Source organism: Didymosphaeria variabile (assembly GCF_027946475.1).
Source record: "Didymosphaeria variabile strain IMI 356815 chromosome Unknown scaffold_7, whole genome shotgun sequence".
In the NCBI taxonomy this organism is placed as follows: domain Eukaryota; kingdom Fungi; phylum Ascomycota; class Dothideomycetes; order Pleosporales; family Didymosphaeriaceae; genus Didymosphaeria; species Didymosphaeria variabile.
The window spans coordinates 3246762-3263188 of NW_026611626.1; the positions used below are offsets into that span (position 1 = coordinate 3246762).

Sequence of the window (16427 nt, forward strand, 5' to 3'; positions counted from 1 at the left end):
CGTAGGAGGTGTAGGAGTCGTAGTTGTCGTAAGTGTTGTTGGTGTTGGGAGACATGTCGTGCTCAGAAGCGCCACAGATGAACTTGGTAGCGGAGATCTTGAAAGACATCATGGTGAGTGTTCAAGGGTTGGGATGTATTTGAAAGGTATGAGGTAGATGTCGTGAGACGATTTGCTGTCGCGAGACAAGCGTAAGTGTCGTGAGACGTAAAGTGTTGCCGTTAAGCAGAAAGGTGAGCTGTTAAGCAGGAATTGTCGTGAGACAGAAGAGTGCTGTTAGGCAAGAGTTGGGGTTGGAATATGTGAGGTTGTTGTCGTGAGACGATTTGCTGTCGCGAGACTAGCGTGAAAGTCGTGAGACGAGAATTGATGCCGTTAAGCAGAAAGGTGAGCTATTAAGCAAGAGATGTAGTCGTGAGACAGAAGAGCGCTGTTAGGCAAGAGTTGGAATTGGTAGACAAGAAGCTGTTGCGGTTGCAGAAGAATTTGCAGTTGCAGGTGTGTGTTGGGTGGAAGACTCGAGAGAGCGCGACGGCGGGTTGATATTGTCCAGGCAGCAAACGCCGGCCTTGGCGTTTGCCTTTCGCAAGTGCGCAAATTTCGAGGGTGAGTTGCCAGAGTGACGGTGAACGGGAAGGCGCGCCGGGAAGTGACGCAAGTCAAAGGGCGAGGCGGTGAAGGGGGGTCGGTGATTCACTCGTACACTGCCGGCTGGCAGAGCGCAATGTCAGGAGTCATCTGAACTCCAATGATATAACAAAACCTAGAGCCGGGATGTATGTTCAAGGGAAGGTCCGGCTCCAGGTGTAGTTGACCTTCTCCGGCTCTTTACGTCCCTTCTTGCTGTGCCACGAGACGGCTAGGGAGAGTGCTTCAATCATGAAAGCATCTATATTAAACCTTTCCGCACAGCCCACCTCTTGCAACTCAAATATAACTCTTTTAATCCATCCCACGGCGTCTCCTACCTGGCTCCCGGCTTCGCACGGCATCTGTACTTGAGTGAGGATCTTAGCCACATCGAACTCCGAGTTACCTTCTACCATCTTCCCAATCATAATGCGGCCTAGCATATGTGATGGGAGAGACTTGTGCTCGTCGATGTGCATGCGCCAGCCGAAAGGGCTGGAAACGCTGGAATAGGCGATCGCATCCTCCAAGTCGAAGGAGGTTCCATTTCCGGTGCTGCCCTTAGGCTCTAACCAGAGACCCCAATGATACTTCTGGGGAGTAGGACGAGGCTTAGAGGATGAAATGGTAGATGAATTGGAGGAAGTGGGGCGAGTGTAGACAGCGATAAAGACGCGGATCTTGTCGCTCATGGCTGACGAGGATGCAATAGCGATATGGATGAGCTTCAATGCAAAAATCACGATCAAATATGGGGTATTGGGAATGCCCGGTTTAAACAGAGGATGTACAAAGGTATATCTGATGGGAGATCGAATGTAGGAAGTCGGCACTTGTGCGGACGCTAGACCTGCAACTGTTGATGCGCTACATGACTCGCGTCGGCGCTTGACTTCTGCAGTGATGATTAGCGACCGTCAAATTCGAAGGCTATTCATTGGGCTGCTTGCCGCTAGAACAATCGCAGCCATTCGCGTCGTCGCAACGAGGGCCAGAGCCGCCACCCACGCGCTGAAATGCAACGGGTGATGTACGACGGCCCCTAATGCACCGAAGTTTTCTGGAAGGTTTTCGCACTGGCGGAAAAAGCACCGAATATCAGACCACGACGTGTCGGATGTGAATGTGTTGAGGATGTGCAAGGCCAGGATGAGGCTTGAGATGCCAGTATCCGAAGGCCACTAGCTGCTATTTTCAGGAGCTGGAGATCTTGATTGGCCTTTTCAATGTTAGTCGAGCAATGAGGCTGAGGAGGGTGTGCTTACGGGCCGTCTCGTCATACCGTAACATTGTGTAAAGCGCGATTTGGCGGCGGAGGATGCTCGGATTATATGGAAACTTTCCGCATCCTCAGCCGACGTGCGCAAATGCAGGACAAGCAAATAAACTTCCCTTTTGAGTAGAGTGAGGCTTTGCAATCATTCAAGAGTGCTTACACTACACCACAGGACGCGGCGATGCTTGTCGCGTGATCCGCGTGGGTTTCTCCGAGGGCATGTTGAGGAAGGGTACCAGGTAACACGAGTCGGTCGGTGGTCGGAAAGACAGGTCGCGGTCTCCGGAGGATTGCCAGACACTCTGAAAGCATTAGAGACCCCGTACAGAGTGTCGGGTAGCTACCTGAAAGGTGTCGCAGATCCGCCGATGGAGAGGTAGTGTTGAGGAAGAAGGGCGGCGGAAGTCACAGAAGTCAGGGAAGATTGTCTCATTGTTCGGTTAGCGTTTGCGCAAACGTAAGAACGGAAGGCACGACCGACTATTACATGTGCAATTGGCTCGCGTAAGTCGTCTGAATAGCTGCCAAGATCACATGGAATGAAGATTGAAAAGCAAAGTATAGATTGCAGACACCCGATATCGGTCGATGGGGCCGAAGAGGGTAGATCTGCCTATGAAAGGTACAGGTATCCTATGCAGATGAGCGTATCTCATCTACCTATCCAATAATCGCAAATATCCGTTTCGCCATTGCCGGGTCATACCATGACCATCCGTCGCGAATGCCGCGCTGATGCAAAACAAACCGTGATTATCGTTGAAAAAGAAAAGCCAGTATCCGTGAATATGTCAAGGTGCACTTTGTCACCTGTCATCCATCATCCTCAGAGAAGCCTCCTAGCTTGAGACACGTTCACCAAAGCCAGCCCTTCTTGTTCGGAGCTGGACGCTCGGAACCCTCAGCACCCTCCTCGTCATGCTGTACCTTCTTCCTGTCCGATACGTCCCCCAGCTCGATCAAGAAGTCCTCCATCTCCTTCATTTGCTCGTCGCGCTCGTCAGCTTTCGAGGCCCAGTCGTGCCCGAACTCCTGCACCAAGTGCGCATTCCAGAAACGCTTCATGATCTTGATCATCGTGCGACGAACGTCGGCGCCACCCTGATGACGACGTGTCTGAACCATCTCGTTGAGAATGTGCGTGGTGGGCTTCACGTCGGCAACCTGGAAGATCCACTGAGGCTTGTTGCGCGGGGCACGAGAAGAGCCTGTCCACCAGTTCTTGATGACGCGGGTGATAGGCTTGCGCGCACGAGGGTCTTCGGCGGCTGTGGCGCCGTTCTTCAACTCGGGGATGGCATATTTGCGGATGTCAGCGTGCCCGTCGAATTCAGCGTAGTACTGTTGAGCCTCATCGTCCGGGATGTCGAGGTGGATGATGTCGCCTGTCTGCTCCTCGAAAATCTTTCCGTCGGAAGCGGCACGAATTGGGCCGCTGGTCTCCTCGACCTTGGATGTCATACTCCAGGCCGAGGCAGGTGCTGCCGACTTCGAGTCCGGGTTTGTGACGGAGGCGATAGTAGCGGCGTCCATCTGGATGGCACCGATGTTCTGCTGAGACGGTTCGGTCGGTGTTGACATATTCTTCAGTCCTTCTGTGGTTGACGTTGGCACAACCAATGCTGAGCGTGAGTGTTGCGCTGAATGATTGTTCGCGTAGTTGAGGCTGTTGATAAAACAAGCGGAAGACGTGTGGAAATCTTGACCGATCTGTTCTACAGTTGAGAAAGCTGCTCGTGGTGGAGTGGGTGAGTACCAAGATGCTGAGTGCCTCATGTGCGGTGCGGATTCGATGCTGATATGCGCCCCATTTGACACAAATGCACAGGTCCGTGTCTGAGGAGTGAAATACTGGCCATACTCACAACCTTCATACTGTCCGTGGTTTTCACCGATCACGCCATTTGTCACCCAATTTTGGTCAATCTGATGCATGACGTTGCCAGACGACACGGCCGTGATGCATGAAGCAGCGGTAGATGCCTGCATACCCTCCTGCTTCGTCGGGTGACCTACCCCATCCATGTTCTTATCATGTGCAGCGAGTGCTCCCTCCGTCAAGAGCGTGTCTGATGCTCGAGGCTGTAGCTGTACAGCATCGTCATTGTTCACGCTGTCACGGCGCTGTCGATACTCCAATTGGGTTATGTAGGCGGGATGTAGCATGCGCTGTTGCAAAGGCAACGGGGGACACAAGCGCTGGGAATCTGATCGTCTCGGGACAGGCTCGATACCTTGTGATGCGGGCAGTCTATAAGACTTGGCTGCTTGCTGCTCTGCTTTTGCTAGCCGCTCTGGCGAAAAGCTTGCCGGACGAGGCCGAGATGAGGACATAGTGAGTGAAGGGAGGCGATCTTCTGGACGAATCAAAGCCGTTGAATTGTGGTTACGCCCAGGCCGCAGGCTTGAGTTCTGGTTCGAGGTAGGTGTGCGCAGCTCCTTGCCGTGCGTCTGGGTCTTCGTCAGCTCAGAGGTTGTAGTGATAGCGGAAGGTGCGAAACGAGGTGAGGTTATTCTGTCATGATGAGGTTTTCTTGCCTAGACTGTGCGCACCATGTTGTTGAGGAATTTTGACGTTGCTTTGCCTGGTTCAACCCCACTCTCACCTGCGTCTCTGCGTGGTAGCGAACTATGGGGTACCGCCCATGTGGCGTCGCCGCTGATCCGAAAATCTGGGGTACAGATGATGTTTGCCCGTTTCCCGGTGATATGCATTCCTCGTTGTGCAGCGAGCACGAGATTATCTTGCGGCCCGGTTCCGGCCTGCAAGTCCTGGTCCTGCGAGATAGGAACCAGCAATTGCGCTCCTAAGTATCAAAATAGCTGACAGGCGGCGCAAGGGCAGTACTGTCGCGTCATCAATCACATGCGCTGAGCAACACTGCACCACCCGGGAAGGCGCGATGGTCGCATACAATACACTGAAAGACAACAACCAGGTTCGCCGAATCCACCTGCGCTTTCTCTTTCCATGCAGAAGTCCACCAAGAAGTTGAAAGGTATCAATGTATAGTCGGCTATTTCAGTGGACACGGCTGCTGTAGCCAGAAAAGTTCAGACGAAGCGCCCTATCACAAGACTAGTAGGGTTGTCGAGACATCGTATTGCGACAATTATGAATCAGACCGGGGAGCGTATATGGCAGGTGAGATTGAATGAGGCGTTTGGATGCCAGCGTATACTTAGCTACGGTCGTGTAGCGTGGGACGAAAGTGTTGTCCAGCCTAGGTAGCAGCAGATGTATGATTGTGACCTCCTCTTGCGGAATAGAGAACAAAATGATCATGCCATTGCGTTCGCTCTGTGTCCGGATATACTTCACCTATGACAGAATGCATTTTTCTCAGGGAACGGTGGGATAGCGTTAGGCGTCAGAAACGCGCTGTGGAGCGTGGGTGGGAAGAGCCATGCTGGTGAGGAAGGCAAGTGTGTGAACATCGGGTTTGTGGTCTGCGGCGCGGATGGTATGTACAAGTAGCGATCCGGCAAAACATTCATTGAAGAATTCTGGCTGATCCAGCGACCGAGTATATGCAGATTCAGGTACTACCCATTTCAGAAAGAGAGCTCCTCCTCGAGTGCGAACGTAGAGCGCATGCGACGTTGGCTAACAGAGTGCGAGGGCACGCACGAATAGTGTAGGAATGGTGTGAGACTGAAGCAGAAGGCTCAGTAACTACGCGACTGCTCGGCGTCAGTGGAGAGCTTGAGGCTGATGTCCAGGGATGTGTAATGGCAGACAAACCGGAGCTCTTCCGTAGCAGCGGTCAGGTTCGCTACGTGGGGGTGAGGTACTGCTGGTGCGATCCAATCCAATATCCACCTTCGATAACATGTACTAGCAGGGCGGATCAGCACATACGAGGCATTTCACTAACAAGTGTTCCGCAAACGAATCGCAACGCAGCTGTGACGAGGGCGCGGGACATATGTTAATTAGAAGTCGTTGCTCTGTAACTGAACCACCGTGTATGGCTTACTGGGGAAGGTGAGCCGATATGAGCACTTCCGCTGCTCCTTACTGGCATAGCCCACACACACCGGTGGAAGAGGGCTTCCGAGAGGTTCATGGACTGCTACCTCATGCCCACAAGGGCGATTAATCAACTAAGACGGTACATTATCTCAGATTCGGCTCCTTTTTAATGGACAATTCAAGCGGGGAGGATTTCGCTGCTTCGATGCTTGTCAAGTACAGGCATTTACTGTCATATGAGATTGACAACTCTTGATCCCAACGCCGCGTTCGACGCTGTTCACCGACAGCTTGCTAAAGGCTATCCTGAACACGGTGCCTTGCAGTACCTATGGTATACTTCAGAGAGGAAAAAGGGGTTTGAAAATGGAGGGCGTGACAATGGAAAGGAGGAGCGATGTCAGGATACGGCTTAGCGTCAACCAAAACAAAGGAAAGGAAAGCGCGACCACAATGACACCGGTGCGTCGACTCGCTCTCCTTCATCGTTCATCCAGACCATAGCCTCGCATCTCTCAACAGCTTTTGAAACAAACCGCCTGATGCCCGCACGAGTGGAAAGCGAAGCGCCGCGGTCCGTTTTGCGGCTTTCGCCAAACAGCGGCTCCTATGGTACGCCAACGCCCGCCGCCGGTTTCAAACGCTGCGCACCTTACCACAGCATCAGTGACGCCCGGTGGAGCCTCGCTGGCTCCTATCACAGATGGTAAGTTCGAGACTCTTCTCCAGATCTGCGACGACAAAGGCCCGCAGCGTTGCTATCGATACCGTGTGCCGCCGTTGCTCACGGTAGCGTAGCTGCGGGACATCAACCGGCGCGAAACAGTTGAAGCCAGTGTTTAACCGACCTCAGAAGCGGGTCGGTGAGTTCATGTCGTTCGGAAAGACTAATTCACGACAGAGTCCAATTGTCCGTCAAGCTTTGTGGAAGCGTTGAATGATGAACGAAGACACGCCAATGTGAACGACCACTTGTGGGAAAACGGAGAATTGACCGAGTGCTGCGACGCATAGCAGCAAGCCGACAGTACGTTGGACATTGACATTAGCAATGTGCACATACAAACACCAGCACGGACACACCACACGTGCAATAGCTCGTAAGGTCTCACAGCTCAGCCACTGAAAGAACACCGCCCTATTGACAGTGCGCGGTGTCCACTATCAAGAGTGCAGGCACTGCTCTGTGGTGGAAGCGGACATCCCGCAAGCGGGCCTGCACGCGAGAATCCTCTCAGCTCCGGATTGAACGGTGAGCCACGCCCGCTCCGGCAGCACCTCCACAGTTTCACCCACACTGCCACAACCTCGCAACCTGTGGTAAGACTCATCACCGGAGGGTATACACATAGTCGAAGCAACTCCGTCGCCATCCTTGTGAAACTCCCGAGATTTTGTACGAATAGAGGATGGTGTCCGCCAGTTGCGCTCTACGCTGTGCTTACCATGACCAACATGAAGTCCGCGACACCGATGGTATGCCTCTCCACAACATTGAGGTCCGCATCTTTAAACAGTGGACTGCGAAAAGAACGTGGTGGAAGTGTGGTTAGGGCCGTTAGGCGTGGTGGAGAGCACGGGACAAACGTTAAACGGCGGCCACCATCCCTGTCTCAATTAATGACACCCTTTACATTACGAGACCTGAGTTCTCGCTTCGGATGACGTCTGTGGAGATGTCGCGCGTGACAGTGCGAGAGTAACCGACGATAATTAAACGACATTGAACGACAGCGAAGACAAATGGGCTGCATACGTGGCAGGCAGACAGAGACAGCGCATCGCCTGCTGCTGCGCGTTTGCAGTGGAAGCTGCAGGTATTGAAGAGCTTCGTGCGGTCTCGTTTGACCGATCCTGTCCGCCTCGGCAGCTTTCGGCTGTCCTCCCATTATTGTGCCGTCCTCCCCACCAAAGTGCTTTCAGCTCATCTCCCGACCGACTGCTTCTTGTGAAGGCAGGAAGATCGAAGTGAGCACGCCCCATGCCAAAGGTCTGGACCACCGCTATTCAGTGGAGCCGCAAACTGTTGCGAAGCAACCGTTCTTCGCCCTAAGAGGATTCTACCTCAGGTTCACGCTCCTACGCTGCTCGCGCGTAGAGTTCGCCGGCTGGATTTGCGCTGTGCCCAGGAGCGCTAGTACCTGAGTCTAATCAAGCGTCCCCTCTCGCTAATGTACGCCACAGCGCACATCTGAAACGTGGTGTCCGAACACCCAGGCCGATGATCTATCGACCAATAAACTATTTCTCTTATACACTACTATGAAACGTCGTATAAGATAGGGCGCTACTCCGAAGATCTACGCCTTCTTCGGCGGACAGGTGCGTGCTTACTCAGGTCCAGGTACGGCGGCATGCCCCTGACGGCCTCCAGACTCTTTTTAGCGACCCCTGCTGCGTATCTTGTCCAAACCTGCGGAGAATGAGCCACTGTAGGCAGTTTGATACTGTTTAGCTAAGGCCTGCCCCGTTAGCTTACCGCTGTATGACGCTGAGTGCGGGCAAGCCCTCCCTGACCCCTGAGCAAGCGCATCCAATCGCTACGACTCTGGACCTGCAGGTACCCATCAGACGGCCGAACAAAACGCTGATCGCACCGTGGCGCTCAGAAACACCGCACAGGTGTGACTGCTGGACTGCGAGCTAATTTGGAGGAGTGGAGTGCGGCCGTCCGGCTACCCAGCCGCCGGATTCGCTGGAAGGTCGAGCTTCAGGGGACACACGGAACTATGGCGGGATCGTGCATACGCTGTGCCCAGAAGGCACAGAGTTGCGGAGGATGCGCCGGCCAATCTCCCAGCATTGGCAGGCGTATATAGCCAGCAGTCGCGCGCTCCTCATAACCGCCTACAAGTTTGAGACTTCGACGAGACCAGTCACTCTTTGTTCCATTCACGTTCTTTACACGTTCCTTTGAGGACACCACATTCATTAACAAACGCATAAACAAAGTCGAACAAAGCACTCGACATCACCAAATTTAGCCACTCACATCAAAAACTCGTCGAATCCACTCAACTTATCAACAAAAAACCAAACATTCAAAATGCACTCCTACGCTGCTCTCGGTATGCTTGCCCTTGCGGGCTCCGCCATGGCTGCTCCCCGTCCTCACTGGGGCAACCACGGTGGCAACGCCCACGTCGTCTACGAGACCGCCGTCGTCACCGTCATCGTTGGTCCTGACGGCCAGCCCATCGGCGGTGCTGCCCCTACTCCCGCTCCGGAGCCCACCCAGGGATACGGAACTCCCCCTGCGGAGCCTACTTCGGTTGTGGTCGAGCAACCCGCTCCTACCCCGTCTCCCGAGCAATCCTCTGCTCCTCCGTCCTACCAGCAGCCCTCTCCTTCTCCGTCTCCCGAGCCTTCTACTCCTGCTGCCGAGCCCACTCCCACTCCCACCCCGGAGCCCAGCAGCCCTCCGTCTTCCGGCGGTGGTTACATCGACACCGTCAACACATGGCGCGCCAAGCTCGGTCTTTCCAACCTCAGCCAGGATGACACTCTCCAGAACAACGCCTTGAAGACCTGCGATGACGGCAACGGCGAGATGAAGCACGAGCTCAACCCCGGAACCTTCGGCCAGGTCCTCGCGCCTGGACAGCCCGACGAGTTCGAGAAGGTCTTCGTTGGCGGCTGGCTCTGCGAGAAGCCCGACATGCCTGGCATGGACGGCATCTGCGCCAGCATGTCCGATGGCTGGGCCTACAACGGCCAGACTGGCCACGCCGACATCCTCTCCAGCAAGGACTACACCAAGATCGGATGCTCCAACGCCAAGGGCATCTGGGGCTGCGACGTTGCTTAAGCGCTTCGTCTCGCAACTCTCTATGCACAGCAGAACGATCGGTCGGGTTACCGCTGGAACTTGTCAAAAGCTGGGGATGTAAGGGCGTTGAAGCGCCGGATTCTTGTTCTTGTCAGTACGTTGTTTGTACGATTCTTGATTTTAGACGGCTAGTCGCTGCAATTGATGCGTTTTTCTCATGGCTGAAACATTTCTACTCTGCCTCGTGTTTACTGTGATTGTTTGTTTCGAGGCTAACAAGTGATCGACTGGACTCGGCGCCCAAGCAAGCGCCAGCGCACATCACTAATTTCGCACCCTCAGCTAATCACGGCGCTGGGCGGCTGCTCCTCGCCGACAACGCTGTCGCACAGCTGGCCAGCGTCATGTCCGGCGCTGATCGTAACAAAGCGCGCTTCACAAACAATTGTCCCTCGTTTCTTCCACACGTGGTGAAGTTTCCTGCGTCACGCTGCCGGAAATGAGTCCTACGCCCGAGAAGTGGAGTCCGTGCCGGGCGAGAGGCACCCATGTCAGCTATCACATCGGGATGACTGTTTGAGAGAGCATAATACGACCGGTGTCGCTGTTGCTCTTGCGCGCTTACGATGAGGTGAGGTTGAACGAAGGTTCTCGGGGCCGGCTAGGAAGTGTGTTGGGGCAGCGGCGTGGCGTCCATCAACAACCCCGCTCGAGCACTCTTCCACGGCTGCGCGATTACAAAGTCTCAATGTTGTTGCCATCGACTACTAACGTGCCTTGCAACTACCCCCATTGATCTCCAGGCTGTGTCGTTCGTCGTTGGCCGTCGACTGTCAGATTCGCGCGCAGCAGTCAGAATGGAGGACGGGTACTGACTCCCACAGCGCGGGCTCCGTAAGACGTGACCAACACCGCGCACTAACGTCGCCGCGGTGCCCTATACACAACAGTAGGTTCGTGATTGGATCTATTGCTTGACAATTAGAAGCCAGCGATGGCAATGCATTCAGACAGTCGAGCATCATTCGATATGGCGCTCGGTGTTCGGTTTACGTCGCGATATGCCCTCATATCTAGAGCGCTGAGCTGCCGCCGCACCCAGCCCACAGTCACGGTACAGAGTACCATTTCAACAACTTGAACACATAATGCCGGCTGCTGCTATCAACACCGCCGAAGCTCCGGTGCCTGCTGCCGTCGAGGCTCAAGCCAACGTCGAGCAGGCCTCAAATGTGTCGTTTGACCCTGTAGCGCTCAAGGCGAAGTACCTCGAAGAGAGGGATATCCGTATCGCGAGGGGTGGCGGAAACACGCAGTACAAATTCCTCGATGGGGCCTCCTCGAAGTACTTGAAGGACCCGTGGACAGGAAATGATACGCAGAGAGAGCCGGTCGTAGAAGAGACGGAAGTGGTGATCGTGGGTGCCGGATATGGTGCTCAGCTTATTGCCACGGAGTTGCAGAAGGTTGGCGTGACCGACTTTCGGATGATTGACAAGGCTGGTGACTTTGGTGGCACTTGGTGAGTAAAGTCTCGCTATGCATTTCTCGCGCTCATCTGGAGGATAGGTACTGGAACCGCTACCCTGGCGCTCAGTGCGATATCGAATCCTACATCTACATGCCCCTGCTCGAAGAGACAGGCTACATGCCTACGGAGAAGTACGCTCACCAGGACGAGTTGCTGGAGCACGCGCAAAGGATCGGCAAGCACTTCGGCCTATACGAGCGTGCCCTCTTCGAGACAGAGGTCAAGGAGATGCGCTGGAACGAAGATGAGAGCAAGTGGCTCACGACGACATCGCGCGGCGACAAAATAACCTCCCGCTTCGTCATCCCTGCCGCTGGTCCCCTCCACAAGCCCAAGCTGCCGGGCATCAAGGGTCTCGATTCATTCAAGGGCCACACCTTTCACACATCGCGATGGGACTTCGATTACACTGGGGGCGACGTCAGTGGAGGTCTAGTAAACCTCCAGGACAAGCGTGTCGCCATCATCGGCACTGGCGCTACCTCCGTACAAATCGTCCCTCGCGTTGGCGAATACGCAAAGGAACTCTATGTCTTTCAGCGCACGCCCTCCTCAATCGATGTCCGCAATAACCAGTCTACCGACGAGACGTGGTTCAAAGGCCTCGAACCCGGCTGGCAAAAGAAGCGCATGCAGAACTTCAACCGACTAATCAACGGCGCCGAGCGCGATGTCGACCTCGTAAACGACAGCTGGACCTCCGTCGGCCGCATCCTCATGGAAAACCCCCTCGACTGGTCCGACCCCGTCGCAGCCGGCACCCGCTTCCAAATGATCGACTTCGAGAAAATGGAAGCCGTCCGCCACCGCGCCTCCACCATCGTCAAACACCAACCCACCGCCGAGTCCCTCAAAGCCTACTACAACCGCTTCTGCAAGCGCCCCTGCTTCCACGACGAGTACCTCCAGACCTTCAACCGCCCCTCAGTGCACCTCATCGATACCCGTGGCGCGGGCGTCGACGCCCTCACCCCAACCTCCATCGTGTCGCAAGGAAAAGAATACCCCGTCGACGCCGTCATCTTCTCCACCGGCTTCGAAACTTCAAATGACTGGTCCCACAAAACGGGCATCACCATGCTCGGCCGCGACACCTCCATCACCGAGAAATGGAAGAACGGCCTGTCTACCCTCCACGGCTCCCTCGTCCGCGGTTTCCCCAACGCCTTCTTCGTGCAGTACTTCCAGGCTGCGTTGACCTTCAATCTCATGCACGTCACAGGCGAGCAGGCGCAGCACTTTGCGCACATCATCGCGGCCGCCAAAGCTCAGAACATCCGCAGCGTGGAGCCCACGCAAGAGGCGGAGGACGGCTGGGTCAACACCATTGTTCAAGGTGCGGCGGGCATGGCGCAGTTCTTTGGGGATTGCACGCCGGGGTATTATAATAATGAGGGGACTGTTAGTGAGGCTGGTGCGAAGATGGCGGGGTATCCGCAGGGGGCGGATGCGTTTTTCCAATTGCTGGCGGATTGGAGGGCGGAGGGGAGGTTGGAGGGGTTGGAGAAGAAGTTTTATGGGAATGCACCGTAGGTGGGGGCAAGGTGGTAAATGGGTGTGTGGAGGATGAGAAGTTTTGTATTAACAGTAAGTAAGTATGTAGGAAATGCTCGTGCATTACATCAAAACTGCATCGATGTGTATGTGAATGCGGAGTTGCTGATAGGCCGTCACTTCGTCAGTCGTTGCGTATCGTACACTTTCCTCCCCTTTCTCTTCTCTCTGCCGAGACCATCTCTCTCTTCATTGCCGCTTCGGAACCAGCTCCAGCCGTGACATTCCCCGCCATTCAACTCCACCGCCCGTAGAACTGCTGCGGATGCAAAGGCTGGTGCATAATGCAGCTGATAACTCGCTCGCCAAAGGCAATGACGATGAACAGGTAGAAGACGGAAATCGTTTCGATCATTGTGGGAGACTTGAAGCAAGAATCGACCGAGGGTCGTGGTTGGGTCTTGAGTGCGATGGATAGGATGGTCGGGTTGGAGTGTGGTTAGACACCCAGTTGAGAGTTTTCGGTGAATTAGGGGACTTGTGATAGAAAGCTTGGGTGTTCAGCCCCGAAAGTAAAGGTTTTGACGATAAAAGGCGTGGAGGCTGAAGCTTTGTGAATTAAATGGTGTGTAGGTGAGACTTTGAAAGGCCGAAAAGTGTGAAGTTGAGCAGTTCGCAAGTGAGCTCAATTTCCGGAAGCTGGAAAACCTAATATGAACCGTCCTACCATCTATTATACTCTTCTTGAGATCTCTACTCCTTTCTTCTAGCAAATGTTTTTTATATATCTAAGCCGAAGTTCGGATGCAGACGCGCAAAACGGGACGCTTCCCGACGGCCAGACTCGGAACGGAACCACTCCCGACTTATTCACCACAAAACAGTATAACGAATCCGATAAGAGCGTCAGATGAGTAGAAAACTCTCATGTCCAGCGGTCTCGATCTTATATTTTGTTGAACGGAAAGGCGAGATTCGGATCCAGGAAGACGATGGTGGGCTATGAAGGTGGGGTGGGCCAATCGCGTGGGCGGATCGCGGATCTAGTACCCGGGATAGGAAATGAGGAGCGCTGTGGCTGCGAGTGCGAGTGTTTGGACCCTCGGTGCGAGTACGCTGCGAGTGTTGAAGGAGTGTCTCTTATGGAAATCTATTCCATGTTCTGTATACATGGCTCAAAATTGGTCAAGTTGATGTATTTAGCTGAAGTAATCGCTTTCTGAGCATGTTATTCAAATAGACTTCTCATCGCAACGTCTTCCTCCATTGTTTAAGGTATGTACGAGACATTTAGGTTGACAGATCGTTAAGCTTGGACTCGGTGTCGCAGCCTATTTGAGAAAAGAAAAGGTGAACACCTCTAAACTTCAAATTAGAGGCTATATACCGCGACACTATCTATGACAGCGTTGCAGGATATCTGTGGCACTGGGTCTAAAAAGGATGCGTAAATCGCGCATGTGTAAGAAGGAGTACTTGGGTTCGCGATGCCAGAACAGATTCAGCACTTCAAGCGCAGCCATAACAATGAAACCGAAAGACGGATAAAGCCGAATAATTGCGCGATTTGAGATTTATTGACAGATCGACAACGACGCCGATACCTATCACATTCCCGAAATGCTTTATACACGAAGAAGTACCGCTAGCGGTAGAGAACCGAGCATAGTCCTTATGCCATACCTTCAACCTCCAAGCGTCCAGCGATGCTGCGCTTAAGCGGCGCCATAGAATTGCACATCTTGAAGTATAGATCCATTCCGGTACCAGCACCGCCACATCCGAACACGGGCTCAGCAATGCCCAGCTTGATCAAGGGTTGATCAACGTAGTAAGCCTGAGTCGGGCAATAAGAGTCTTTATCGCAAGTAACGGCTCCGCAGGCTTTCTGCACAGGCGTCAGTTTAATGCAATCACATTATCAGACCACATCGAGCACGTACCTCGGGGGAGTCGATTCCCAGACCGTTGTGGTGACCAGGGCAGTTGTCGGCACCTTCACCCTGAGCGCAGTCTACGAACGAGATGTCGTAGTAAAGCTGGCCGTTGCTGATGGCGTACTCGAATTGCGTCTGGTGTCCGCCTTGGAGGTCGGGTGTGTTGCTGACTTTGAGAACTACGCCGCAGCCTTCGCAGGGCGTGCGGAAGGGCTCCCTGTATTGAGTGCGGGCTGCTACTTTGATGGCGTCGGAACTACCCTATACAAAGGTCAGTATGCGAGGAATAGTCATTTGCTAGAACTCGTGCTGTTCCCTAGCGTCCAGATCAAGAAAGAGTAAAGCGTACCTTGCCGTCCACGCTCCAAACCCAGATGTCGTGGTCGCACCTGTTTCCAAGGACGGCGTTGCCCATGCCGCGTTTTACTTCGACGGTGGGATCGATGCCATGACCATTGCCGACAGTGACGTTCGATGGAGCGGGGTTCGACTTCAAGAACGATTCGAGACGAGAGGTACCATCAGCTGCAGCAAGAGCTGCGAGAGCACCAAGCACTACAGTTTGGAAGAACATATTGGAAGACGCGAAAGGGGTATCTAAGTACTACAGAAGAACGAAGGTCAAGAACGTAGGTTGTAATGAGTGACTGGAATCAACGAGTGACAAAAAAGCAAGCTGAACTGTAAAAGAGTGTAGGTAACAGAACGATATGTTAGAACTGAAGGCCAAGAGACAAAGCTGCCTACGGTACGGTCTTATACAATACTCACATCGGACATTGTGAGGGTAAAGCGGAGTAGCATGTCACTGCGACTGTCCACAATCCTTGCAATGTTCACTGCCCTCGAGTACGCATCTGTAACTTCGGGGCTCGGTTGCATAGTTGTCTGATTGGTTGTGGCCCCAGGTGTGCCGTTCTTTCGGAGATATGCACGCCTAATCGGACTACAGCCTGGATCTTATCCTCAGCTTGAACAAACATAAAATCCCCCAGAGGCCTTCATGAAAGGCCAGAGTGCCATAAATAGCGACCTATCCTCAATCTGGCACATCTAGTTCTCTGCGCTTACGAAATGTAGATTGACTTCCGCATATGGATATACCCACGTGCAAACATAGCCCGGAGAACATTGCGAATTTGTCGTCACGCCCTTGGAACCCGAATAAATGTTGGAAAGAAGAAAGACCACGATGCTCTATAGTAACGCCCTAAGCATATAATGGTACGCTCCAATACGTCGCGAAAAGTTTTGACGATGAAGAGATTGGTCTCGGACAATGGAGTTGTGGCGCAGGGGCCACAAGCAGTCGTAATTGTCCGTAGCGCTTCAAATCGATGACCCGCTGGTTGGCCTGGAACCAAAACCGCTCGTATGCACTTTGCATGCACTTCGTATGTACTTTTAAATTTCCGTGCATGCCGTGGATCGAGTGTAGGTAAGTAACGTGTCGTCCCTTAGGCATTCCTTAACGTCGCGGGTACCGCCTGTTTCTCGGGTAGTCACCAACGCCGGTAATCCTCATCAACATTAAGCTTTTTTCAAATGCTTGGTACGATTAACATTCTGCTCAGCCGAATTTGATCGCGATGCTGCTGATATACCTAATCTTCGCGTGCATATGTGAGGAGGCTTTGGGCGGCCCTTGGAAGCCTTGCCTAAGACCCGCCTGCCTGCGCAAACGATTTGTTTTCTTACCTAATCTCGGAACAAGGAATTTATGAACATGGAAACATTGATACGCACTTACTTTGTTGATCGAGAAATTGCGTGAGTTGGCTGTGGACCTCGGGATAAGGGCTCGAAGTGCGAGC

At 53.5% G+C, this 16427-nt stretch overlaps 4 protein-coding genes across 4 annotated transcripts; 2 read left to right on the forward strand and 2 right to left on the reverse strand.

Annotated features, from left to right (window-relative positions):
• Nucleotides 1–2761: 2761 nt before the first annotated feature.
• N0V89_010229 (uncharacterized protein) lies at nucleotides 2762–3931 on the reverse strand (the record flags this gene model as incomplete). The annotated part of the gene is made up of 2 exons (XM_056218973.1): nucleotides 2762–3889; nucleotides 3923–3931. The coding sequence occupies 2 exons, from the start codon at nucleotides 3929–3931 to the stop codon at nucleotides 2762–2764; spliced, it is 1137 nt and encodes a 378-aa protein (XP_056068238.1).
• Nucleotides 3932–8928: 4997 nt separating this feature from the next.
• N0V89_010230 (uncharacterized protein) lies at nucleotides 8929–9690 on the forward strand (the record flags this gene model as incomplete). Its single annotated transcript, XM_056218974.1, has 1 exon — nucleotides 8929–9690. One exon carries the CDS (start codon nucleotides 8929–8931, stop codon nucleotides 9688–9690), a length of 762 nt encoding a protein of 253 aa, XP_056068239.1.
• Nucleotides 9691–10799: 1109 nt separating this feature from the next.
• N0V89_010231 (uncharacterized protein) lies at nucleotides 10800–12715 on the forward strand (the record flags this gene model as incomplete). Its single annotated transcript, XM_056218975.1, has 2 exons — nucleotides 10800–11173; nucleotides 11221–12715. The coding sequence occupies 2 exons, from the start codon at nucleotides 10800–10802 to the stop codon at nucleotides 12713–12715; spliced, it is 1869 nt and encodes a 622-aa protein (XP_056068240.1).
• A 1874-nt stretch (nucleotides 12716–14589) lies between these two features.
• On the reverse strand, nucleotides 14590–15187 carry N0V89_010232 (uncharacterized protein; the record flags this gene model as incomplete). Its single annotated transcript, XM_056218976.1, has 2 exons — nucleotides 14590–14874; nucleotides 14963–15187. 2 exons carry the CDS (start codon nucleotides 15185–15187, stop codon nucleotides 14590–14592), a joined length of 510 nt encoding a protein of 169 aa, XP_056068241.1.
• Between the last annotated feature and the right edge of the window lie 1240 nt (nucleotides 15188–16427).